Consider the following 26,845-nt stretch of genomic DNA (forward strand, 5'->3'; position numbering starts at 1 on the left):
ATTCAATTATCAGCCCATTATTTATGTCGTTTGATTTGGGCCAAATGACAGAAGTGTTCCTCAATTAGAAAATGCAACGAATGTGGCTCGACAGAGAGAAACGCAGGAGGAGCTCAAAACAAAAACGTTAGATTGTGTGGACACCAGCAGCCGGAGACAGGACCCATCATACAATGGTCCTCTGTGCGCGTGTGCGTGCGTGCGTGCGTGCGCGCATTGCTGTTACTTTCTATAGCCATCCTGTGTGAGATTGAGTCACTGAAATTCAAAATGTTGCCGTTAACAGACTTAAAGCAGGATTTCACTAAGCTCCTTTCCAAAACGGTGAACAGGCGCAGGCCGGATTTATTTGTTCCAAAAGGCGGGCCAATGATCACAGAGTCACACAAAACAAACACTCGTGTTAAAAGTAACAAACCCGCTGAGAGGAGATGAAAGTGTGATGGAAATAAATCATCATCTGGTGGGCCAGTGCGAAAAAAAATTCCCATCTTCCCAGCAAATCCGGTCGGGACTGCGCATCTACCGGCGCGCTACAATGTTTCGGGTTCTTGAGACTCTGCAAACAATATACTGCATGGTATGACTTTTTTTATTGAACCACAAAAACATAGTGCGATTGTCAAGGTAAAGTACAAGCAGATGGCCACAAACGGCAAAGGTGCGATAATTAGGAGATTACTGCGGATACTTGCTACGTTAAATCTCCTCCGATTATCCAATCGCAGAGGACAAATGCTGGCATCGTCGAGGCAAACTTGAAATGTGCTTCTATAGTTGAAGTTACCTGAACTATCACTACTGATTGCGAAGGCCCTGGGCAGATCACATTGACATAGAGGCTGAAATCTGATTGGACAAAAAAATAAAAAATAATAAACTAAACTAACTAACTACTATGTTGTATTATATCCACATACATGAAGCAGCGCAGGCATTTGAACCAAATAGACTGTTGGGAAGAAAGTAATACAATTTCATTTTCATGGCGTGTCGAGTGATTTTTTTTCTTCCCAGTATGACCGCTAAACTTGTGAATAAAACCGTTTTAGTTTTTGTCAACGACGCATTGTGGCAACATTTTATGACTCGCCGTAAAACAGGAAAACTAATAAGTCAACACTGAGCAACATGAAATTTGGTAGACATGTCAAAGATGAGCAGACCAACAAAAAAGTCTCAAGTAGCCATGGCCAAAAAGACACAAGTCTGCCATTTTGGTTTGAAGTTGCAACTTTACACTCAACACCGGGTTCAAAATAAAAATTTAAAAAATCCACCCCCAAAGCCAGCTTTACAGCAACATGAAATTTTGTAGACATGTCTATCATGAGTGGACCCACCAAAACATTTTTAAAAATGAGGAAAAACAGCCAAAAAAGACGAAACTTTGGCTCGAGGCTCCAATTTTGATGGAAGGTGGCAATGACCAATACTGGCAATGTATATTTACACTTAAGTTTATATAGTCACAGTACTTTGACTATAGTTCTACTGTTTTCCACAAGCATCTGTACTTCTTCTGAAGGACAGTGTCAATACTCGGGTCATCTCTCGACGTGGAAACACATTACATTTAAGTAGTAGTTTCAAGAGAGATACGAGGGGTGATTAGAAGATGTCAATTCAACAGCAAGTGCTACAACACAGTATATCATTCACACGGTTAGCTAAAACAGTCAAGTATGACGATAAACGCGCCTGGAAAATATATATTTGACCTTGAAGTCTTAATAAACGACAAACGCAAGCACAAGTCAGCATTTTAGCAAGAGCAACCTTCACATTTCGCCCTTACCGAAAAGCACCGGCGCTCGGTCGCTGCAGTTCGACGAGCTTCGTGCGCGCCGCCGCCGTGGTGGTGGTCGCGTGCCTGTGCGCGTCGCGGGCGCGGGCGCGCGACTGCTGCCGCCGTGAGATGACGGGGACGAAAACCTTTTTTTTTTCTTCTTTCTTTTAAACTACTGAACACAACAATATACACGAACAATATAGGATAGTGCACAGTCTACATATATAACTTAAGGAAATTGGGAAGAAAGATGCTAAGATAAAAAAAAAATGCTGCGGGTTTGTAAATATTAAATATCAGTTTGAAAAAAATTTCCGGACATAATTATTTGAAGCTTCATCACTTTGATTTTGGACCTAGGCAGCAAAGATTAGTAACCTTCGAGAACCCTTTGTATCTGGTATTTGCCTGCAATACAACGTAACCGCGTAACAGGTAACGGTGACGTAAAAATTGATCATGACAAAGATGTGCGTGATTGCGTCACAGGCACGCATTCGGGAGCTACGTTCTGAGTGCGTAAGGTAAGCGCAAGCAGTGTTTCCATGGTAACCACATATCAGACAGCGATGTGGAAAACAAGAGAAGATAAATATAGAACTTTATCACTAGAAGACAATTAGATTTGTTATCCTAGCAAAGTTTTTCAAACCTTTCCAAACGTCAAGCGTTTGTATAAATTAAGAAGTGAAATGGAAAAAAAAGAGGACAAATTAATTCAATGGGGGCAACGTTTGCAAGTGCCTTAATACTCCTAAGCCTACCGTCAGACGTGTCTGTGCGCAGATATTCGTTATTTTTATAACAAAGTGACGTGACGTCAACCGGGAAAGTACGTTTTTATTTTTATGTTCCCAGTGACAAGTTTAGCGGTGTTTAAAAATATCTTCGAGTGCTTCATGACGGGATAGCAAAATATTTACTCACAGGGTGCAGGTGGTAGCTAGCCCGCTAGCTCCTCATCAGGAACCAGCAGTCCGGATCATTTTTCAATCTCACACTTTTCTTTGTAAATTGTATTAAAAATGAAAAAGTCATCCAGTGAATCCGATACAAACAGTCCCCGTTCATTCGTCGGCAAGAAAGGGATGTAGCAGCGCCCGGCTGACCGACGTGCCAGCTTGGCGGCCATATTGGGAGGGGCGACGTTCCCACCAAATCACAGGTGTCAAACTCCGGTCCTCAGGGCCACTATCCTGCATGTTTTGGATTTTTCTGTCCTTCAACACACCTAATTCAAATGCTCAGGACTGTTATCGGAGCTTGCTGATGAGCTGGTCATTTGAATTAGGTGTGTTAGAGTAGGGAAACATTAAAAACATGCAGGTATGATAGTGTAGCCCTCGAGGACCGGAGTTTGACACCTGCGCATCAAATGCAATGCAAGGACGTTGAATTTAAATCGTAACTTGCTAAATTCTCAACCGATTTTCATGAGGTGTACTTTTTTGTCAATTTCAAAACGTGGGCTATGGATACAGAAGATTTAGGGGGGGGGGAAAGGCTTTTTTTCTCCATTTAACTTCTTTTTTAAACATGCACTTGTCGTAAATGTACAATGTTGTATGCGATCTTATGCACTATGCAGCAAAAGGTGCTGGCATCCTTTGTTTTCGGTGTTGTGGTAATCCATACACGCGGGATGCATTATTTGCCCCTCCTATAGCGTCGCAAAAAAAAGTTTTTTTCTCTCCTAACTTTTACAGTAACATGTTTTTAAATTCTGAATGCCGTTTACATTTTTTTGGTGTGTGGCGTGAATATGTAAGGCCGGTATGTATTCCGTGTTCGTATTTTTGCATGTCTCCACGTGGATGTGTGACTGTGTTGATGTGTCCCGTGTGCGCGCGTTACTCTGAGGGTCTTGCATGCGTGCCTGTGTGTCGTTGTGCCGTGTGTGTGTGTGTGTGTGTCGGCGTGTGTCTTTAGCGTATGTGTGTGTTCTCCATCTCTCTGCATTGCTCTTCCTCTGCAGTGGTGGCTCTTATGTAATGCAATGAAAAAAAGTAGGTGGGGGTGGGGGCGGAGGGGGTATTCCACTGCAATACAAAGAGGCATCGAAGAACAATATGCGTGCGCACATACACGGTGCACCAAACTGTTTCAGCATTTTAAGTATTTCTGACTATTTTACCGTGATTCTTGCTAAGAGACGATATCGCAGTTAGCCGCAAGGGAGAGACCTGAACCAGGAGCGTGCATCCCTCACAGTTTTAAGGTTCAGGGTTGGAATCCAGCCTGGCTCCAGCCATCATGTGTGGCTGCCATTTTGGTTTGAAGCGGGCATTTGAGGCTTCTCATCCAGAATGTGATATTAAAAAAAAAAAGACAGTCAAATAGCAAACATTAGCATTGTTGAGTAGGTAATGAGCATACTTTAGTGGCGCCATGTTTTGGAGGCAGGAAGCCAAACGTTGACTCATCGCAGTTTATTCCTTCATTTGTACACAAGCGTTCTTGGGGAGGTGTCGTCATCGCTTTTCACTTGTACCGAGAATAATACAAAAAAAAAAAAAAAAAATCTAAATAAAAACATGCACATTCTTCACATGACTGACTGCACTTGCACTGATGGAGGCCGTTTTGATGGCTAATTCATCACCAGCTAGCGTCCATTGATAAAAGAAGACATATTACGTTTTCTTGAAACAATTTGGAAATCTTTATACGTGCTTGACGTGGTGCCGGCTGAATTTATTTTTCTTTAGCCCTGCTGAAATTAGCCTGTTTAAGGGGGTGTGGTTGTCTCATGCAAATGAGCGACTGCTCTGCCGCCATATTTTCAGATACAGTCAAGATAACACTTGATGGAGGGGCAGGCTCTCCAGACACAACTATTTGGATTATCAAAAAAAAAAAAAAACATAATATGTCCCCTTTGAAATTTGGACTTTTCCTCTGCCTGCGGGTCGTATGACTTTAGGAGCATTTGCACGTAATTTCTTCATTGCACGCACTAGCTCAGGGGTTCTCAAGCTTTTTGGGTTTGGGGGGGGGGGAATTGTGGGGGAGGGGGGCACCTGACCTTGGAAGAACTGTTTCCATCAACGCCCACATGGACGCAATGCCACAAAGCTAGAGTGGGGAAGAGTTTTTCTTCCTTTTATTGGCACGCCAGTCCCCATATGTAGGTCAATTATTTTTTGACCCCAAGCCCAGTTTTGAGAACCCGTGTTCTAGTTATTATTATCACTATTAAAATGATTATTAATCATTTTGTGTAACTCACAGTGCAGACTGGACCACAGACGCAGCTCAGCTAAGCTGCGCCGATGCTACAGTCACTTGATTTCCCAGCATTTTCATTTCTCTTAAACATACGCGCGCGCGCGCGCGCACACACACACAAACACACTGATTTAAAAAAAGATAAATAAATAAAAAAATAAATAAAAATAACGGATGCACATTCTGATAGCAGACAATACACACGCGCATACGCACACACATGAATTGAGTCCTTCTCCGCTGATGACATCACTGATCAGTGCAATGACATCATTGGCTTGGTCCCCACCCCCTTTTTTCCGAGAGTCCAGTGTTGAGGAGGAGGAGGAGGAGGAGGAGGCAGGCGCTAGCTAGCGGTTGTTCTTGGCCGCCTCCTTCGCGGCCACGATGAGCGGAGTCAGGCTGGAGAGAGGTTTCGCCATCTTCAGGAATTGGTGCTGGGCAGGGAGGGAAGGAACACGTTTTGCAAAAAATAAAAGCGGAACGGAAGAAAAGCAACCGCGGCTGAGGTCGGATGGTTTGCGATTACAGCGAACCGCCACTCACCATTGAAGCCTGCGTTATAATGCAGATTTTTAAGCGATCATTTTAATGGCTTTTCATATTGCCTGTAGCACCTTAGTGCCAAGGCACTGTTGAAATGTGTTGAAGAGCTTCAGTGAGACAAAGGTAGCACTTTGCTGCCATCTTGTGGCATCTTTAGGCAATTGTAAAATAGTTTTTTTACTTTGGGATTTTCACCATTTATGGTAGGCCTGAACTGTGGGTCCACATTTTAGTTTATATTAACGCAATTTAGAAAGAATTAGCATTGTAAATATTCCCCAACTTTACACCACACAATGAGTCGTCAAATTGCGTGGATCCAAAGGTTAACGCCGCATCACCTTTCACCCCTTTTTCTCATGAGTGACCTCGGTAAAATTTTCAGCTTGGAAAAGCGTACCTCGGCTCAAAGGTTTGTCAGCGTTTTTGCATTGTAGAAATCACCGTGGAAGGTTTCAGGTTGTTTTTTTTCTCCGTACCTGCAGCAATTCCTTGGCCGAGCCTCTCTTCTCCACGTCCATCTCCAGACATTGATTCAGGAAGTCCCGGAAGGTGGCCGACAGTTTCTCGGGGTTCTGGAGCTCCGGCGTTCCATTGGTGGCGATCAGATAGAGTGCCTGCAGCGCAACATGACAACACTTTTGACTACACTGACGCCTGGTGGTCATGAAAAGAATTCTGTCTCCTACGCTGGTGATTCTTAAACTGGGGTCCACAAAATGCACTCATTCGCTGTTTTCGTGCTGAGGCCAAGGCTAAGAGCATTGCTTTTTCTGACATCTTGTTGCCAAGAAACTATGTTGAAGTGAGTTGAGGAGCTTCATTTAAACAAAAGTAATGCTTTGCCACCGTCTCGTGGCATCTCGGTGAAGAGGGTCTATGTTGAGGTGAGTTGAGGATCTTAATTTCAACAATATTTGTTGGCTCTTTTAAAATTGGATTTTTTTTTTTTACACACAGCACAGTAACACCTAAGAAAAATGACTTTCAAACACCCCTCCATAAAAAATGGCATTTTTCCGATTTCAGTCTAGTGTTCACACCTTTACTGCTGTAAGCGTTATGGGAGCAAAAATAATTTGACTTCATTCTGCATTTTTAAATGAATTTGTCCCATTAATGGGTTTTTGCAATTTGAATCAGGCAAATATCTGCATGAACCTCACAAAAGTGGGCCCGACTTTGGCAGCACCTTGCGGCACATACAGGCAATTACTGTAACTACTACGCCACGGTATTTCCCACACAGGGCAGGGATAATAATAATAATATCAGAATTTAACTGACCAAATAAAAACAACCAACTAATATACCACAACCTTCATTCATGTAAATTGTTGACATTTTCTGGAAAATGGACATCTTTTCAATTCACATGCGATTTGGATTGTGTAGCCCACATGACACTTTTTGTTTGGGTGATGTGATTGCAAAGAGGAGCTTACCCTGAGCGGGTTTTCGTTGAGGTACGGCGGCTCGCCCTCCACCATCTCGATGGCCATGATGCCCAGGGACCAGATGTCCACTTTGGGGCCGTAGGCTTTGCGGGTCACCACCTCGGGAGCCATCCAGTAGGGCGTGCCCACCATGGTGCTCCGTTTGCTCTGCTCCGGAGTGATCTGAGCGCAGAAGCCAAAGTCGGCTGCGAACACAAAAAGAAAAAGGGGGAACATCACTTACAACAAATGTGTTATAGTTACTGTTCGTTCAAATGTGTACTTAAAAGGAACTACACAACATCAGGAGTTGTAAAATAGCGTATTGTTTAAATGGAACCACAGTACCGCCTACTGGTCAAGATTACAAACAACAACCTTCAAGACTGCACGCAGACTTAATTATTGCGCCACTTAGATATTATAAATGTATAAATTTATATTGTTAATTTTTTTCCATTTCTGTTTTTTGTACTGCATAAATGGAAAAAAAATGTTTGGGGACCCCTAGACTAAATAAATAACAACAAACTAAGCAGATGACTATCAAATTAACCAAATACATTTCAAACTGACAAACTCAAAAGACCAAATAAAGTCATGAACAAATGAATCAACTATCTTACTGAATAACTTAACCAACTAACCAAAGACCAAATAAGAAAATAAGCACCAAACTAATAAACTGGTCAAATAAATAACTAACTTATTCTAACCATCTACCCAGCCAACTGCACAAATAATGACCAAACTAATGAAATTACTCACTAAACGACAAACTCACTGACCAACTTAATCATGAAGCAATTCACTTACTAACCAACCAACTAACTAGACAACTGCTTGCAATTATCTATTGATTCATTTTCAGCGGGCCACTGACTGAGCTTGACAGATCCGTCCATCCCGAGCAGGATGTTGTCACTCTTGATGTCTCTGTGGATGACTTGGTTGGAGTGGAGGAACTCCAGCGCTTGCAGACACTAGAGGGCGACACAGGCCGTCACGACCATCTTCTTCTACAAATTATTATCAATTATAGTCGGCCTTTTTTTTCTGACCTCTCTGCACACGGCGGCGATCTGGGCTTCGTCCATGCAGGTTTCCGTGACGACATCCGTCAAGGAGCCGCCGGCCAGGTACTCCATCACCACCCACAGCTCGTCGCCCACCAGGTAACTATGGCGACCGATCGCAGCAGACGACATGAGGTGCGTGTTGCGGTCGGCGGCGGCGACGAAGAAAACGCGGCTGACCTGTCCAGGTAGTTGACGATGTTGGGGTTCTTGTTTTCCCTCATGACCAGGATCTCGTTGATGATGAGTTCTTTCTTGGGCTGCTGTTGCAGGTTCATCTGCTTGATGGCCACCTGATGCACACAAACAACGTCGTCATTGTCAAAACTAACTAACTAACTAAAGAAAAAGAAAAATTCGGACTAAATAAATTTACTATCAGATAATGGATGGATGGATGAACCAACTTAAAAAAAACAACAACGAGAAACTAGCGAACCAACCAACAAAGTACCAATTAATCAAACAACTGACTTACTAACTAACTGACCAAATAAAAACAACCAATCAATAACAATAAAACTACTGTAACTAAATAAACACAGAAATAATAAATCGACTTAACAATTAAATTGACCAAACAATCAAACAACTGTCAACCTACAGCTAGCTAACTAGCTAACTAACTAATCAGTCTAAATAATGATAAACCTAACAAATTAACTAAATTACCAACTGAGTAATCAAGGAAACTAACTGACCAATGAAAGGACTACCTAACCAAATAAATTAAGTTGCTTGCTAACTAATGATTAAGTGAATTATGTAACCAAAAAGTGACTAAGCAAGTCAACAACCAATCAACCATATAACAATTAAAACTAAGAAGCACAATAACAAACCCACTACTATACTAAACAGACTAATCAAATAAACTAAGCAGCCAAGTACTACATTACAAAATAATCAAATTAACGAGCTGGTAAACTAACTTAGCAAATAACAATGAAAAGAAAAGAACCAAATAACAGTTAAACTGACTAACTGATGGAGAAACCAATCAAATAAGCAACTAACAACTAAAATAACAAACCAAACTGCTAACCCATTAACCACACAAAGATCTAACTAACTAACTAACTAACCTATTTTACAAAAACATGTTCCCCATTTGAATCCAATTTCCTGTCTATAAACCAACACACAGTTTGTAACTCTGGCTTTTTTTAATTTTTTTTAAATTTATTTTTTAACTGACCTCTTGTCCGGTGGCGACGTCGATAGCCGTATAAACCGTGCCGGACGCGCTGGAACCACAAAGCAACAATTAGACAATTAAATGTCACTTTTGCTACTAAAGTGTGACTTTCCAAACATCAACAAAAAGCCATATCCACTCACCCCTGGCCAATCTTCTCAAAGCGAGTGTATTTCTTCTTGGGGTCTCCCACACTCACAATGGTCCCTGCGGCACACACACGGGATTTTTTTCGTCTTTAATTAGGAAGTCATAAAATCTCTGTTGGGACAGGAGAAGATGATGGAACACACACACACACACACACACACACACACGTGTGTGTCTATCATCCTCGGTGTTCATCCGCAACACTCGACAGCATGCTGACGCAAGTGAAGGCAAAAACAGAGAGGGAGGGGGAGAGGGAGAGCGGAAACTGGCCCCACAGAAATGGAAATCAAATCCAAAAACAATATACGGACACAGAAGTAGAAGAGAAATGGAAAGTAGAAAAGGATCAAAAAAATATATTAGAAATCATACAGAAATAGCAGTAAGCTATAATGAAAAATATAACAAAAAGAAGTCAAATAGAACTCTTACAGAAATAGAAGTAAAACACATACACAAATAAAATATTGGAATTAAAAGAGAAAGTATTAAATATAAAATAGAAGTAGACTAGCGACAGCATTAAAATAGAAATGTTGCAGAAACAGAAAAAAGAAATGACGGAATAGAAATAAAATAAAAGTCGTAGTAGTAGAAGTTGACAAGAGAATGTAAAAGAAATACAAAACGTAGAGAAGAATATGACACAAATATAACCCAGAGAAGTAGAAATGGTGAAAAAGAAATGAGGGTAAATAAAGTAGAAATTCACAATAGAAGTAAAATGGCCATTAAAATAGAAATAGAATCAGGTAGGATTTAAAATGGGAACATCGATAGAATAGAAACAAAAGAAAAATTGATATCAAAAACTATCAATAGAAATACAATAGTAGAAAATGCAAATAGGAATAGAGAAATTGTTCACAAATGTGTTCAGTGGAGGAACCACGGCAAGGAAGGTTTTGGACCAAACCCTGAAAGAACAACCAATCAGATGAGAGGGATGGACAAAGGGGGCGGGGACAGGGTGCTGGTGGAGATCAGGCCTGTCAATCACAGAGGCAGACAGACAGTATCCACATCTTACCAGCAGAGGGCGGCCTGAGCACATCTGGACAGGCGTGTGCGGTTTAGGAAAATAATATCATACATTTTTTCTTTTTTTCTTTTTTTCAATTCATCTTCATTCATTTCTTCATTTGAAAAGCCCATTTTGGTGCGCTTTTGATGACACGTGAAACTTACTGAGCTTCTCCAGGATCTCCTCGTCCGACATCTTCTTCTTGCGTCCTTTGTCCTGAGGGCGGGGCAGGGCGGGGCCGGGCGCAGGGGCGGCGCCCGGGGGGCTGCCGGGAGCGGCGGCCGAGCAGCCGGGCGGGGTGACGGCCGCGGCGGCCGAGGTCGGCGCCGCGATGGGAGAGGTGGCCGCGTCTTTGGTTGGGGGGGGCGGCAGGGGCTCCAGCACCGAGCGCGTGTAAATCTGACAACACACAGGGTCACCTTTTCAGATCTTTCAATGCAAAGCTCGGGGTGTTTGTGTCTTTTTATGTTTTTTTTTTTTTAATGATGAGCGTGTCTTACTCTGCATTTATTTTTGTACGTTTCTTGATGTCATCCTGCGGAGAGGAAACAAGTTCCCACAGCGCAAATCATCAGTGAAAGTTTGTCTCAAAGCTCCAATGTGTGTGTGTGTGCGTGCTCCAGTAAAGCCATCGCCATGGAGACGCTGGAGGGCACCATAGCAGCAGCCTGTCGACCGCCAACATGTCTGAGAGCAACTGTGTGTGTGCGCCTAAGCCAGACACAAGGTACGCTCATTTCTTATTGGTCATCGACTAAGAGTGTGACATTCCTGCGTGCGTGCGTGCGTGCGTTCATCTTTGTGTACGTTTTTTGTGTTTGTGTGTTCATGTCAACGGTGTTTGTGTTTTTGTGTTTCTTTGTGTGTGTGTGTTAGTGTTACAGACGTCAGTTTTTGTGGTTTTCCATCTTTGTGAAAGTGGACGCGCGTTTCTCCGCTTGTCGAGTTTGGACTTATTTTGAAGCGAACGCTACTTTTCTGCCGCTCTCACCGATTTGGTGTGCTCCGGCCGCGGGGCGATGACGGGCGGCGGCTCGGCTTCGTCCTCGTCCTCGTCCTCCGACACGGTGGCGATGGCGGGCGTCTCCGAGACGCTCTTGGAGATCTGAGACAATGGCAGAGCGGGACGGACGGACGTGAGTGGCACTGTTCGACTGTGACATCACTTCCTGTTTGTCATCCCAAAGACACTGGACACTTTCTCCGGCGTCCTTTTCAATGTCCCGTCCAAGCAATTGCGTCAGAGAACAAGAACACAAGCCAGGAGACGAGGTGACGAGGACACTACTGGGATGCGAAGGCGGGAGGAGGCTAGGACGCTAAAAGGCCGGGATGTTGATTAGGAGGCCGGGACGCGCTCGAAGGCTTGCTGGGCGTGTGTCCAAGCCGCATAGGCAAGCGCATCGAATGTGCTGATTCACGTTGCAGAGAAAAGCGACAAAAAGAGTCCTGCTCGTCATTTTTCTGTCCTCGTCTTCATTGTCACCTTGTCGGCATCTCGTCAACAAATCCATTAAAAAAAAAAAAAAAAAAAAAACGCATCGGGGTGCACTGCAGACGATCACGTTTGCTTACCGTCGCGCTGGACGATGCAAAGACGTCTGCACTTTTGTCTGCGTGAAAACAAAAAGTTACGTTAGGCCGGGAGCGAAGGTTGGTGCGTGCGCGTGTGCGTGCGCGTACCTGTGAAGCTCATGTATTTCTGGCTGTTGCTGGTCTCCTTGGAGTCGTAGAACTTGAGAACGTCCAGCACGGCCTGGAGAACAAGGCAGTCATGGTAGTTAGGTCGGGACGGTGGCTAGGTAGCTACTGCAGGTAGTTACTGTGAGTAGTTATGGTAGCTAACTCGGTTGTTAAAGCGGAAGTCAACCCAAACATATTTTTTTGGGGGACTATGTTCCCAGCAGGCTCACTAGTTGATTAGGTAGTTATGGCCGTGGGCAGGTATTTATGGTGGAGATGTACATTGTGAAGGTAGGTCGGTAGGTTGGTAGGTAGCAGTTATGGTTGATAGGTGATTATGGTAGGTGGTTCAGTGGATCGTTGTTATGTGGGGTAGATATGGTTGGCAGGTGGGTAGTTATAGTCAACAAGTAGGTAGTAGGTAGGTAGGTAGGCAGATATTGTTGCTAGACAGGCACGGTAAGTAGTTACGTGGTAGTTACGGTTGGCTGGCAGTTTGGTCTCTATTATAGTAGATTTAGGTCATAATGGTAGCTTAGGTTGGTGGGCTGTTATTGGTAGACAGCAGGCCTGTAGTCACGCTAGCTAGCTAGCTAGGTAGTTGTGATATATACCTGAGGATTCTTCTTTTGCTCCAGTTTGGTGATGTTGGACGTCTGCAGGAGGCGGGCCCACTGCTCGGGCATGCCCTGCGCACGCACACGCACGCGCACAAGAGAAGAAGTTGAAACCGCACAAACGTGCTCTCAGACTGGCTCGGCACATCAAAGTTTACACTTCACTTCTCTGCTGTAACAATTCAACCAAAGTGACTTGACTACAAAAATACACGCGCACACACAGACGTGCGCGCGCGCAGTAAGCTAAAAGAGCTCAGTGAGGCGGATCAAGATTGAAACTAAACAAGGTCCCTTTGTCTGACGGGATCATTCAAAGCAAAAAAGTTCAACGGCGCGAGACCGACACACATTTATACACACACTTACGGTAAACTCCCCCGTGACGGCGTCAAATCCCACATGGATGGTGTGCTCAAAATCGGACGGCAAAGAAATCTCAGGCCGCTCTTTCTTTTTGTACGCTGAAAACGCAATCACAACAAGCATTTGTTCAAAGTCTTCATGGTTAGCATACAAAGGAAAACACTCCCCCCAAAACATTTTCCCACGCATGCGACGGCCAGAGAAACAGGCGGTGGCGCTAGAATCCATAATCGTGAGACCATTTCAGACAATCGGAAGGAAGCCTGAAGAAAGTCACAGTGGGAAAAGGCACGGGAAAAGGTGGATGGCGGTGGCTCTTTACTTGATAGCTAGTTCAGTCAAGTTCATTGTTGTTGGGTTTTTGGGGGTTTTTTTTGGAGGAGGATCTCGCTTTTTCCAAATAAAAAAAACAACAAAACATTTGGTCTTGTGATGATCGTCTCTCTTCACTGCCTGCCAGGAAATAGGCACATTCAGCTATTTTAATGACAAGACCACTGATAGTTATCGGATCGAACGAGCAAATCAATCGAAAGCACAAACCTCACAACCAAAATGGAACATCATTTAAAGGGGAAGTCAAGCCAAAGTCAAGAATGTGTTCTATGCAAGCCCACTAGTGGAAACTCGGCATTCTGATTAATACTGCATTTGCATTTGTGGAATTTGAGTTGTGTAGTAAAATCCAACCGTTTTTAGCCATCTCTGGGGGCGGCCATTTTGTCACTTCTGTCGACTGAAAATGACATCACAACTGCTCAGGGAACGGCCAATCACGGCTCAGCTTCAGAAAACATGTCAGCCGTGATTGGTGGTTACCTGAGCAAGTCTGATGTCATTTTCAGTCGACAGAAGTGACAAAATGGCCGCCCCCAGAGATGGCTAAAAAGGGATGGATTTTACTACTTAACTCATATTCCACAAACGCAACATTAATCAGAATGCCGTCTTTCGACTGCATAGAACATATTGTTGTAAAGAATATGTTTGGGTTGATTTCCACTTTAATGAAATCCTAAATTATTTTTTCTTCTTTTTTTAACTCTTTACATTCAGGGGAAGAGACAGCAGGGGGCAGCACTGCCTCACTTGCCTACATCGGTAATTATGCTGCATAGGTAGATAGCAACGAATGTTAGAAGGCTGAATGATTCTGAAAAATAATATGATTGAGATCCCCCCCCCTTTCAATGTTGCGATTGCGATTTAATATGTGATTTTTTTTTTTTTCCCAAGGTCCTCTATATTTTTTAACAAACGAAACAAACTTTAAGACCTAAGTCGAAATCTTAAAGCTCTTTCACACTACACGTCACTTAATCCTGTTTTGGGGCTGTCCGTGTGAAAGGCACAGGCAAATAAATGGCCAATTTTGTGGCATCTCTGTGTGAAAGTGGCAAGGTTGATGTATTTCTCTTTTGACTCACTTTTGTCACCGCCGCCGGTCAGGATGAAGCGAATGGATCGGTCTTTCTTCTTCTTGTCCTCGGGGTTGGGGGGCAGCGGTTTGGAGCCGTGATTGACGGGGGCGGGGTCTTTGCCGCACGAGCCAATCATGGTGCTGGTGTTCCTCATGGGCGGGGCCGGCGGCTTGTCCTCCACCTCCCCGTTGTCGCACATTTTCTACGACTGCGCAAACGCCTGCCGAACAACAACAACGCGGCGAGCAAACGCAAATGAACGGGCTGCGCAATGAGCTCATTTCTCAATCGCATTTTTTGCGCGGCCACATTGCTGCGCAATCGGGATCAGATCTGGATTCAAATTGTCACCATTTCATTTACACTAAAATGACAACACTTGACATGAGCATGATTTGTATTCATTATCCCTATGCCAACCATTTTTCTCCATCGTAGCAACTTTTGGGTGATTAAAACTTTGGATTTTTTTTTTTTCACTGGATTGACTCACTGGATTGGGTAAAATGGCTTTCATTCTAAACTCCAACACTTGAATTTTTTTTTTTTTTTAATTCAAGATTAAATGTCTACATTTTTGGACAGGAGAGCAATATCATGTCATATTTTTAGTTCTCCAAAAAGGGATTTAATGCGCAACAATGGAGCAAATAAATGACGCAATTTACGTTTGAAAAAATAGACAAACACTGACACTGCTGAGCTGACCAAGGTGAACAATTACAGTTGGACTTGTTTGGGACCAAAACGTGGCTAAAATCAAGCTGAGTGTGTCGTAATAATCATACAAGGCCTGAGGGTCAAATGATAAAAAAAAAAAATTTAAAAAAAAGTTTTGTTTTGTTTTGTTTTTTGGTTTAAATTAAAGAAATGATTACCAGTAAATAAAAGAGAAAATAAAGATCTCACCTGAGAGGAGACACAAACACCACCAGAAAGAAACTCCAAGTGAATAGCACGAGCACCTCGCACATCTTATTCCAGTAGCCGTGCGTGATGTCACTAGGTGAGTCACATGACAAGCAGGCGCACACACGCACACACATATATACATCCATACAGCTCGAGTATCATGTGGTGTTCCCCCCCCCCCCCCCAAAAAAAAGACAACATGACAGTTGTGTGGCCCAGACAACAATCAAGTGACACATTAAATAGCACTTCAACGTCAACTTTACTCACATGGACTCTTCCTGAAACTCACTTTAGAGAGACACCGGAGGAGTCACCGAAAGTCACACGCGCGCACAAAGTGCACTTTGTTGACAGCCATCAGACATTCAAACGTTTGCGAGGAGGTGAGCAACTCTTTGTAGTTTGTTGCTCTTGAACACGCACACGCACAAGATGGCGGATCTGGGCTCAGCTCTTTTCGGAGGCAACACAATGAAGGGAACACGAAACCGTTACGTCCTGTTGCTATTGTCACCATCTCATCACACGCACACGTACGGTGAACCTTTTGTATTGATGGGCTTGAGGGAGGGGCCAAACTCATCTGCCAGTAGCAGTCCATTCACCTTTCTCTGCATCATCTTGACACGTTTGCCACCCTGCTTTCCCCACGCCAACTGATTCAAACTTAAAACGATTCACGAGCGTCAGGACGTGAGGAAATCACTTTACACAGTCCAAAAATCGCACACAAAGAAAAAAAACAAAAACCATTGAAGTGAATGAGTGTGAACATTCTCAATCTTCCCCATTCCAAATTCAAACTATTCAACTCATTCGGGACAACTCTTTTCCCACATTCAATCAATATGAAATATATTTGACATATTGACCTCCGATATTCCCATATTTTCCTCTCTTCAGCAGTATCTAGCTTTTTGCGTATAGTAATCAGCAGTACAATGTGAGTTGAGTTCACCAAAAACACCAGTTTGGGACCAAAAAGTGCAAAAAACACTTTTTTTTTTTCTTTTTATGTGAAAGGAATATGTCAAGCTGAACAGTGACGCTAATATATTTCGCTTTTTTGACACCTCAGGATCTACAAAAGAGGAAGAGTTTTTGATGGAGAAATTGTATACAAACAAGAAGTGTGACGTGGGTGACAGCGACTGACCGCACGGTTCTTTTCACGTGGTGTTGGAACTAGGGATAGACCGATTATCGGCCAGGCCGATTATCTGTGCCTTTTTTAAAAATCTGATGGCCGATAATAAATCCATTTAAAACTGTGTTAACTTCTAGGAACTATTTATGTAAATTTTCAGTTAACTTTCTAAGAGATTCTACTGACCCTGGCAACATTCTGCACCTTTTTGTTTTCGAAAATATAGGGAGCTATTGTTGGTTTTCATTTCACTTTGTAAGACATGCTGATGAGCGCTCTTTTTGTGAGAATTTGGCAACAAAGATGTATATTGGCAAAAATGTATAATAATAATCAACATTTTGCAAATCTGAAAAAAATGTTCAGTAAACATACGCTTGAATACATTTAAACAAAGTTAAGAGTTGTCTTTTTCTTTTTTTTGACACCAATATTTTCCTTTTTGCTGAAAATGAATATCAGCTCCAAATATCGGTTATCGGGCCTGAAAAGAAAAAACCATATCGGTCTATCTGTAGTTGGAACATCATCTGCAGTAGTGGGACACACATTAGAAGAAGAGCAGCGGACAGGTGCCAAATCGGTGCCTTTTTCACCCGCAAAATTTGCCACTTGGCGAGTTGGCCAGCGGCCATTAGCCAAACAGTGAGATATGTCCATCATGTTATTACGACTGGACTTTGAAATTAACTTTCAGGATAATTATGTCCGCGTGTGCAAAGTTCAAAGGTAAAAGTACGCTGCACTTGCGTTTGTTTTATTTAATGTGTCACTTGATTGCTGTCTGGGACACACAACTGTCATATTGTCTTTTTGGAGGAAACGCCACATGATACCGAATGCGTGCGTGCGTGCGTGCGTGCGTGCGTGCGTGCGTGCGTGCGTGCGTGCGTGCGTGCGTGCGTGCGTGCGTGCGTGCGTGCGTGCGTGCGTGCGTGCGTGCGCGCACCTGACGGCAGCGTCTGAAATGGGACACCCTGTCAGCACCTCCCCGCTAGCTTCTGTGTGTGTGATTGTGTAATGTTGGTAAGGAGCACACCCACTTGTTCATCTTAACAAAGCTGCACTTGTTCTTCTGTTGCTAAAGCGGAGATTCTCCGACGCAAGTAGAGCCAGTTTGAAATAAAGCGAAGCATCAAGAGTGGCGCCGAGGCTGCGATTGAGCCAATAGGGGGCGCAGATGAGTCTCTTCCGATATAGTTGGACATTCATCACACACACAAAAAAAAACGTTTGCTTAGCTTACTCGTTGTCACACTTTGCCGCCATGCTCTGTCCCTGGAAATGAGCCTCAAACCAAAATGGATGACCTCGTTGAGGACTCATGATACCACATTTCAAGTCAAACTGTCTTGAGCGGATGAATTTTCAAAAATATCCAAATGACCACCAGAAATGATTGGGGGGGGGAACACAAAGGACTTTTAAACCAAAATTCCTGACTTCCTGTGTCCTTACAGGCCTCTTGAGACTCTTTTTGTGAATCTAGCCCGCGATCGACATGACCACCAAACTTTGTGTTGCTCCGTCAAACCGGCGTCAGGAGCTGAGCTTTCAAAGACTTCAAAGTGATCCCTGCAAATGGCCAAAATGAGCAGAAAATTACAGTTTTCAACCAAAATGGCAGACTTGACATCTGTTTTCAAGCATGCCTTCTTCAGACTTTTCAGACTTTTTTTTTTTTGTTCATCTACTCATGACAGACAATCCTACCAAAATTCTGGTTACTAAATCAAAACGGCTTCATGGACTGAATATTCAAACGATTCCAAGGACCTCCAAAATACAAATACAAAAATAGAATACAATAATGATGACTTTTAAACCAAAATGTATGAAAACCTGCCTTTTTACAGGCATGGCCTCTTAAAAAAAACTTTTTTTTTTTCCTGTGAATCTACTCATGATATTAGACAGGCCTACCAAACTTTGTGTTGCTTAGTCCAACTGGCCTCAGGAGCTGAATTTTCCAAAGAGGGCACAAGAAGAAAAAGAAATGGGAAGTCAGCAAGTGAAATGGTCCAAGAAACCAAAGTCTTCATCACTGTGGACCGTAAGATGTGATGTGGTCATACACACACACACGCACACACACATTTTGGTGTGGGTGTGTGTGTGCGTGTGTGTGCGTGTGTGTGTGTGTGTGACAACTTCCTGGAAGGAGGCATCGTGGAGTCACAGCCAAGAAAAGCTCATCGCCTGCGAGGATGCATGACGCCCCGCCCAACAACAACACCGTCGCCACAGCAACCACAACCTCTAACTGTGTGTGTGTGTGCGTGTGTGCGTGTGTGCGTGTATGGGGTGTGTGTGTCCGGTCATCAAGGCTATGCAATAAGACAATGAGGAAGTAGCAAGGAGGGAGTTAGAACTTGAAAAGACTTGGAAATTAAACTATTACAGTAACTGAAAAGGACATAGAAAAAAAACAAAGACAAACAGGCAAACAGACACACTTAACGTCACTTAACATATCACACACTGTAGGCTCAGCTGGTCCCTAAATGCAATATAGACGGGGGTGTATGACAGATGGTTGTGTTGGAGTGTGTGTGTGTTTGCATGTGGCTGGGCGTGTGTGCGCGCGCGCGCTTGTCTGTGTGCATGCATGATTGTACGTGGTTCAGTTAAAAATTAAGAGAGAAAAAAAAAAAGAGCATGACTTCATCATAATGATAATATAATAATGTCACATAATTCCACTGCGTCTGTTTCATATCAGGTTTAATATTTGACGGACACGCCCAAAGCAGGACAACATCATTCCTAAGTCAACATCACAGACTGCATATGTAAACTTCAAGTCAATATTAATATACTCAAAGTGATTTTATACTACTATATTGGAAGGACGGCGCACAAGCAGTCTATTGGTTGAGGGGCTAGGAAGCTAGCAGATGCTAGTGCTGGAAATAAACACTTCAAAATGAGTCGTTGCTATAGGGACCAAAAAGTTAGGAGCAAAAGTAGCACAAAGTAACAAGTTATGGCAATGCTACAGTTGCTAAAGTAGAAGCTACTAGCAACAAAAAAAAACTGCAAAATAACATTTATTGGAAACAGGTAACAGCTAGTAGTTGCTTTAGAGGCCAAATGTGGACATGACTGGCAAGAAAATGGCAGAAAATAAGTTAGAGCAACAAGTAGAAGTTAAAAGCTGCCATTGAGGCCTTGAGTAGAAGCTAGTGGCAAGAAATAGGAGATAACAAGAGCAACAAATTGGAGCTAAAAGTCACCAGTGGCATCTACAAGCAAGCTAACATTGAGGAGCTTCTAATAACGACGAGTAGAAGCTATGAGGCGCCAGTCGCGGCTCAGAGAGGCCAACAATGTAAGACAGTATCCTAGATTAGCAGCAAGTAATGTGTAACAGCAACAGGGAGAAGCTAGTAGTTGCGAGTATACAAGATTAGCAGGAAGTAAATTCAAAATACCAACAAATTAATGCTACTATCAACAAGTAGCAGCCCAAACTAGAATCTTGTAGCCAAAGGAAGCAACATGTACACGCTGGTAGTTGCTAATAGCAGCTAAGCCTGTTGCCATTAATAGCAGAAAAAAAATGAGCGATAAACACGCTGTGGCTAGTAGTTACTAGTAGTAGACAGATTAACAAAAAAAAGAAGTTTTATCACAACTAAAAGTGAGCGGACACAAATATATCATCTTGAAGCAGCCACGAGTAGAAACTAGTAGCTAATAATGAAAGACAACAAGTTGGGCCAACAAATACAGTCATTACTTCATTTATTTACTCACTATAAATAAATCTCATTTATATTTAGTCAATATTAGTCTCAAGTAGCCACAAAATAGCAACAGACACAGGCAGCCAAGAGTAGACGATAGTAAGTGAAGACTAGCAGAAATGAAGTAGCGGTAATGAACACAAGTAGCCAAGATCCGCTACTTAATTTTGAAAAATGATTTAAAAAGTAGAGAGTTAGTAGCCGAGAATAGCAGAAACTAACAATTTGAAGCTAGTAGCTGCTAATGGCAGCTAAGCGTAAAAGTTCGCATTGGTTAGCAGCAGTTAGCGCAGGGTGGAGGTTTGCAAGCCGCCATAAAGGAGCCGAGGCGACGTGCTGATGGATCGTGATTGTGACTCGCTGTCACTCTCAACTAAAATCACGTTTGCGCTCCAGTTCACTCAAACAACAACAAAGAAATGCTCGCGCTAAGCTCGACTTTCTCAAGTGAAACATTCAAAATGGAGAGTGTTTGTCTTTTGTTAGCCATCGGGCTACTTCCTGGTTCTTTGGAGGATGACTCAAAAGGTTACGAGTGGACTGACGCTACCTTTTGGACTGGAAGATGGACATTTACCACTAAAGTTGAAATTGAATGTGTTCTTCTGGTCCACTTAGCTTATTGCTAAAAACAATGCAAAGCGCCAATGACATGCTAATGGTTAGCAGGGTTAGGGTTAGCCATGGATATTTTTAACACAAACAATCACATATGTAGACAGCTAATATAACAATACTGTACTCACATTCATATTTTTAAATATGAATAATATTTATTAAGTCATTTGTTTTGTTTTTTGGGGGGCAGGTTGTAACAGATTAACGGCATTTCCATTCACTACAATGGTGAAAGATGATTTCAGATTTGACTTTGCTTTAAGATATAATCATTCAAAGGTTTTGGGAAAATGCTAAAAAAAAAATGACAAGGCAATTGTGCTATTTGGCTAGTGACGTATTCAAATGAATTGAGACGCATCTGTATAAGTACATAAACTATAAATAAATTGACGCGAGAGTATAACAAACATGCATTATTAATTTTGCTAATTCAATACAGTGAGTGTCTGCTATTTATCATTTGAGTGAATGAATGAATAATGAATGAATGGAAGCGTGAAAGGAACAAATGACGTGCATTAGTATAGAAGCGACAATGGCAAGTGTGACAAACACACAAAAGGACAAAAAGATCAAGTAAGCGATGATAGGAAAGAAAAGAAGAAAAAGTGATGCCGATTGAAAGCTCTCACACACCCTCACTGGCCCCTCCTCCTGCCTTTTAACACATTGTTCGGCTTTTTAAAGACTCACGCGCATTCATTATTGCACACACACAGCTGTCAGGGTGGTTACCATGGCAACCTCATCAATAATGAAGCCCGCCACATTGTATGTTGGGGGGGGCTAGCTTGACATAAGCTACATCTTAAAATCTCTAGGATTCCTGCTTGGACATTTTTTTGGGGTGGGTTTGAAAATGATCCATACAAACTTGCTCATTATTATTATTTTTTTTTTCTTTTTAAATACTGGGACTTCATAAGATTTGGTTTTGGGTGACTTCTTTGGCTGAGATTTTGAGAGGATGAGATTTGGAATGTTCTGAACTCCTACACCAGTGTTGACTGTAGCCGAGGCTGCCGAGCAAAACTGCGCCCCAGTTTGGCTTCAAAACGCGATGAATCGATTTCAGCAGAACGGTTCACTTGATTCATCAAAAAGGGTCTTCGGAAAAAGGTTTTTTTCGGCTGTTAGAGCGCTGAGTGATTTTGTTTTTCACAAACGTCCGATTTCCATCGATTTTTTGGGGGGGAGGGGATTTTATTTTTTTTCTCCAGATACGAGACAAGCTTTGAGACGTTTTTTTTTTTGTTTTTTGTTTTTTTTCAATCCTTATATTAAAATGTTCAACATTTTTTAGTCGCTAGAGTGTTTGGAAACCTCACTAAATAGAGCGACCAAGCGAAAAAGTTGTCAAAACTGACTGTGTTTTGTAAACTAACTCCTCTCTGTTCGAAGTCATGTTGTTAGTGTAAGCAGTGCAAATCAGCGGGGACGCGCTTTCAACCCGACGAAAAACACAAACGTGAACAGAAGGCTGACAGCTGTGCACACGTTCACACCTCACAGACACAATAAACACACACACACACACACACACACACAGAGTTGCGATTTAGCCGCCGCTAAGCTCTCATTACAGCAGGCTAATGCTACATTTCGCCACCTGTGAATCTACTTTTTGTGTGTCTGTGTGTCGTGGTCGCTTATGTTAAATACAGAAACGCACACATTTAAACTCACGCTGACAGTCGGCTCTTCAGAAGCTTTTGCTAATTGTAACACACGCTAATCACCAAAGACACACACACACACACACACACTCGCACATCTACACGTTTATCTAGGACCATTTTAAAAGTGTGAAAGCGTGCGTGCGTGTGTGCGCGTGTGTGTGTGCGCACGCACGCGTGAGAGTGCACACGAAGGACACGCAAAAGGTGTGGTGTGTCGGCGTCATTTGCTAGCGAGCTGTGAACAAATCCAACGTCGCCTTTGGCTGGGTGGACATTGGTGGTCAACTAAAGAAGGTGTCAGAGGAAGAAGAAAAAAAGAAGAAAAAAAAAACATGAAGTAGGTCAAGAAAATAACACTCAAGTTACATTTGCAACAAGAGGACCAGTCCAGCTGAAGGTCACTCAGTAGATGCAGCGTAGACCTCCCACTGCCTCCTTTGGGGAAAAAAATTTAAAAAATCAAATGAACAAAACCAACTAAGTCACTGTCGAACAAACGGACCAACTGAGCGTCATCTGAACGACTCACCAACTGATTAGCGGTATGTGAACTCCTTGACTGATAGCCTGGATGACTAACTAGCCAACTGACTAGCTGACGACCTGACCAATTGACAAACTGACTGACCTAGTGGCTAAGTAGCTCACCAACATACTCACTGCCACTACCTAACCGATTAAGTGAGTGGCTGACAAACAAAACAACTGACTAACCAATTTACTAACTTATCTGCCAATTAACTGACAAACTAACCAATGTCTAACATACTGACTAACTGATTGAACAGCTTCCCAACCGACCAAATGAACTGACAGGCTGATAGCCTAGTTGAACAACTAACCAACTGACTCACTTACTGAGCGACTGAGTAACGATCTGACTACCTAGTCAACTGACCAACTAAATGACCTAATGGCTAAGCCGCGGGCCAACTGACTGAATTGAAACTAACTAACTGAGTGACCGACTAAGGGAGCAGCTAACTAACTGACTGGCTAACCTACGGCCAACTACGTGACCGAATCAACTCGCCGATTGACTAATGACTAACTAATTAGCCTACAGGCTGTCCCGCTCCGCCGGGTTGATGATGAGAGGCAACGGCCGCCAAACGCAAGATCTTCTCTGTCATGTCTCCGAGTCGGCCATTTTGCAGGATATCCGCTTGAAGGAGGCTATTGGTCTACATCCGCTCAAACATATTCCACTCCATTCCTGCGGGCGGCGCTAATGAGCAGTTCAAAGCGCTTGAAGACTGCAGAAGGCCGCTTGTGTCGGTCCCTTGGAAAGATAAGCTACATTCTAGATGAGATTCTCACAGCAACGCTCAGCGGCTTCTTGCTTTTGCTGGAGGTCCTGAACGTCATTTTAAATTCTTTTCAGGCACGAGAGCGGGACAGACTTCCCGTGTGATGCGGTATTTATAGATGACCAAGTTAGCGCCGCTCCACTGCACGCGTCAGACGCACAAGAGGCGGAAAGAGCCGGAAAAGAGCCGCAAACACACCAAACGTCTTGGACAAACATCCGGCTGGGTTTCAATCATCCATTCGATGGATGCACAAATTCAACATCATGTCGCAATATAACCATGATGTAGTCATTTTAGCCTTTTACTCAGATGTGCAAAGTCCACGTTGAAAAGAAGTAGTTACGTGAGCCAAATTAATCCGGGTTTAATTCAGTAATTTGTTTTTGAAAACAAAACCGAAACTTAAAAAAAAAAAAAAATGAATTATTTGTTCCCACAACCACAATGGAAAAAAAAAAACAACTCACGACTTGCTTGTCATATTTCCAATTCTGTGCGCAAATGGAAAATACAGATAACAGGCAATTTGGTGTTTCATTCAGTTTGATTATTTTCATCTGCCAGTAGAGCAGCAGTCCAGAAGACATCGGAAATAAAAAAAAAAAACATTTCTGCACTTACCAAAGAAAAAGACAAAAATGGAGCCGGCCCACGCTAGCTGTTAGTGGCTAAAAAGAGTCTCGCCAACCACCAAGTGCTTCTTTGACTTTTCATTACAACCTGTTAGGCTATGCTAAATATCCGATTCCTTGTTATCTAACTAAGAAGGCTACGATGGCTTAAGCTTGACTTTGCGATGGCTCCGATTAATGACAGACTTGTTTGGCATCACTTGGTATGAATGAAAAAGCCATAATCAAAAAAAAAAAAAAAAAACACTTTCATTTGCTGTTTCTGAGAGTGTAGGGGAGCTCAATTAAAATTGGGAATTGGATTTTAGTTTGGGGCGGGAGGGCTTGGAGGGAGGGGGTTCGCCTTGGGGCAACATAACATTTTAGTTTCAGCACAAATTGCCCACAACAACAAAAACACTAAACCGCAGAAGAAGAAAACAATGATGTCACACTGTCGCCATTGCAAAGCACACAAGACGGACTTTGACGACTAGCAAACGTGTCTCCGTCCAGGAGGGAGAGAAAAGTCACCGCGGACACATTCTCTCATTGCTTCCTTCATCAACTCATCCCCTGATTGATCGATTATGCAAATGAGCCGACCGGGCGCTTTGCGCTGAGGCGTGCGGAAACATGCGAGTCACGTGACCCTCTGGAAACATTCGCCGACATCCATCAGCTCGTCGGGGAGCACCGCAGACAACCACTGACTCACTCACAAATTAAAACGCCAACTTGTTACCTCCGCCAAGGAAGAGCAGCTTTATCGATCTGCTTGTGTGTGTGTGATCGACATCAACCTGGTGTTCTTCTAGCCTTTAGTTCTGTCTAGCTGTCCTATATCTATATCTGTATATATCTATATTTTTATATATAGATATAGATATATATAGTAGTTGTTCTATTGCATTATTCTCAATAGTAGTTGTATCTTAGTCCTGTCTACCCAACCATCCATTTGTCAGTCTGTCCGGCTGTCTAACTACAGTACATACGCATCTGTCAAAACGCCACGTTAAACCAAGTTGAATCCGGATCTGAACCCAATTGCATTTACACTGGCTCAAAACAACAATGCCATTTAGCATTCAATCTTCTGTGCCCTTGCTGGAGTCTCATAAAACTTCAGCGTGTGTTCTCCGGACACTTTGTCATTTGTTTATTCATTTATTGATCACAACGTGCCCACAGCACTTCAATTAACAGCCAATGTGACCACAGCACTTTTTTTGTTCTAATTAAAAGCTAGCATGACCGCACGCGCAAGCACATCTTCATAGAATTATAAGAGTATAAAGAAATAAATAGATCAAGAAATCACAAAAGAAATGGTCCAGTTTGTGTGGTTAACCCTTCTTGTGCTTCTGGTCCGCCACACCTCGCCTCGCTCGAACATTGATCACAAGTTGAATGAAAAAGTGGAGGAATGAAACTCACCTTTCGTCTGCTAGCTGGTCAAAATCCACAGGGAGTGGAACGGGAATGAAGTATGGATCCAAGACGGGGCCACGCCGTCTGAAGTGGCCGCTAAAGTAACGCCAGCACCGGGGTTGCTTCGTCCTGCTCCCCCAAGCCGAGCCGAGCCGCCTCTCCCCGCCTATTGTTAGCTAGCCACCAGGGAGCCACCCCGGCGACGTGAGCCCCGCCTCCTTCTCGTCGGAGTGGCCTCGCCATTGGTCGATGCGTCCTCTCCCTCGCTGCCGATTGGCTGTCATGAATGTTCCTTAAACACCACGAGGTTTCCATAAGGAGGGAGCGCAGGTGGTGCGTTCAGTGACAATGGGGAATTACGGCGGCGGCATGCGCATGAACCGAGAGACCGGCAACGCCTTCTTGGCTGTCATCCACCTGCTATTTCTTTTTTTTTTTAATATTTCATGTCACGCGGTCACGTGACGTGTTCATAACCAAAATAATATCAATAATGTATAAGCTCACACGAGTATATGTTTTGTTGTTATTGTGTGTCTATCAGTATAGTTTCTTTTCTGCTTTGTATGGATAAAAAAAAAAAAAAACAGACAATCCCATTGGAAGCCATTCAGCGTTTGGCCACATAGAGAACAATTAATCCTTCAGTTGCTCAGTCGTGAATTAATCAGATTTGGAATCTGTAGCGCTAATGAAATCCTCGAGGGGCTCTTTGGAAGTAGCTTGCGTTGTTGTTCGAGAAAAACGGTAAAACGGTGTCACTGTTAATTAACAAATAGTAATAATGCAAATAAATCATATTTCTGTCAACTCTAACACAAAACAAAACAAATGTG

At 43.0% G+C, this 26,845-nt stretch overlaps 1 protein-coding gene across 2 annotated transcripts; it reads right to left on the bottom strand.

The window, feature by feature from the left end:
• Positions 1–4,183: 4,183 nt before the first annotated feature.
• On the bottom strand, positions 4,184–26,181 carry pak1 (p21 protein (Cdc42/Rac)-activated kinase 1). Of its 2 annotated transcripts, none has more exons than XM_086035978.1 (16): positions 26,016–26,181; positions 14,547–14,760; positions 13,123–13,217; positions 12,751–12,825; positions 12,137–12,209; positions 12,029–12,066; positions 11,445–11,558; positions 10,618–10,852; positions 9,420–9,483; positions 9,277–9,325; positions 8,259–8,371; positions 8,064–8,181; positions 7,886–7,985; positions 7,012–7,208; positions 6,046–6,183; positions 4,184–5,457 (listed from the first exon to the last, which is right to left on the bottom strand). In XM_086035978.1, exons 2-16 carry the CDS (start codon positions 14,737–14,739, stop codon positions 5,371–5,373), a joined length of 1,689 nt encoding a protein of 562 aa, XP_085892104.1. In that variant the 5' UTR covers positions 14,740–14,760; positions 26,016–26,181; the 3' UTR covers positions 4,184–5,370. The 2 variants fall into 2 exon arrangements, with proteins under 2 accessions (XP_085892104.1, XP_085892105.1); XM_086035979.1 differs by lacking the exon at positions 26,016–26,181 and adding an exon at positions 15,450–15,636.
• Between the last annotated feature and the right edge of the window lie 664 nt (positions 26,182–26,845).

This window comes from Filicampus tigris, chromosome 7 (assembly GCF_054856515.1).
Source record: "Filicampus tigris isolate MCC_2025a chromosome 7, RoL_Ftig_1.0, whole genome shotgun sequence".
Taxonomy (NCBI): Eukaryota; Metazoa; Chordata; class Actinopteri; order Syngnathiformes; family Syngnathidae; genus Filicampus; species Filicampus tigris.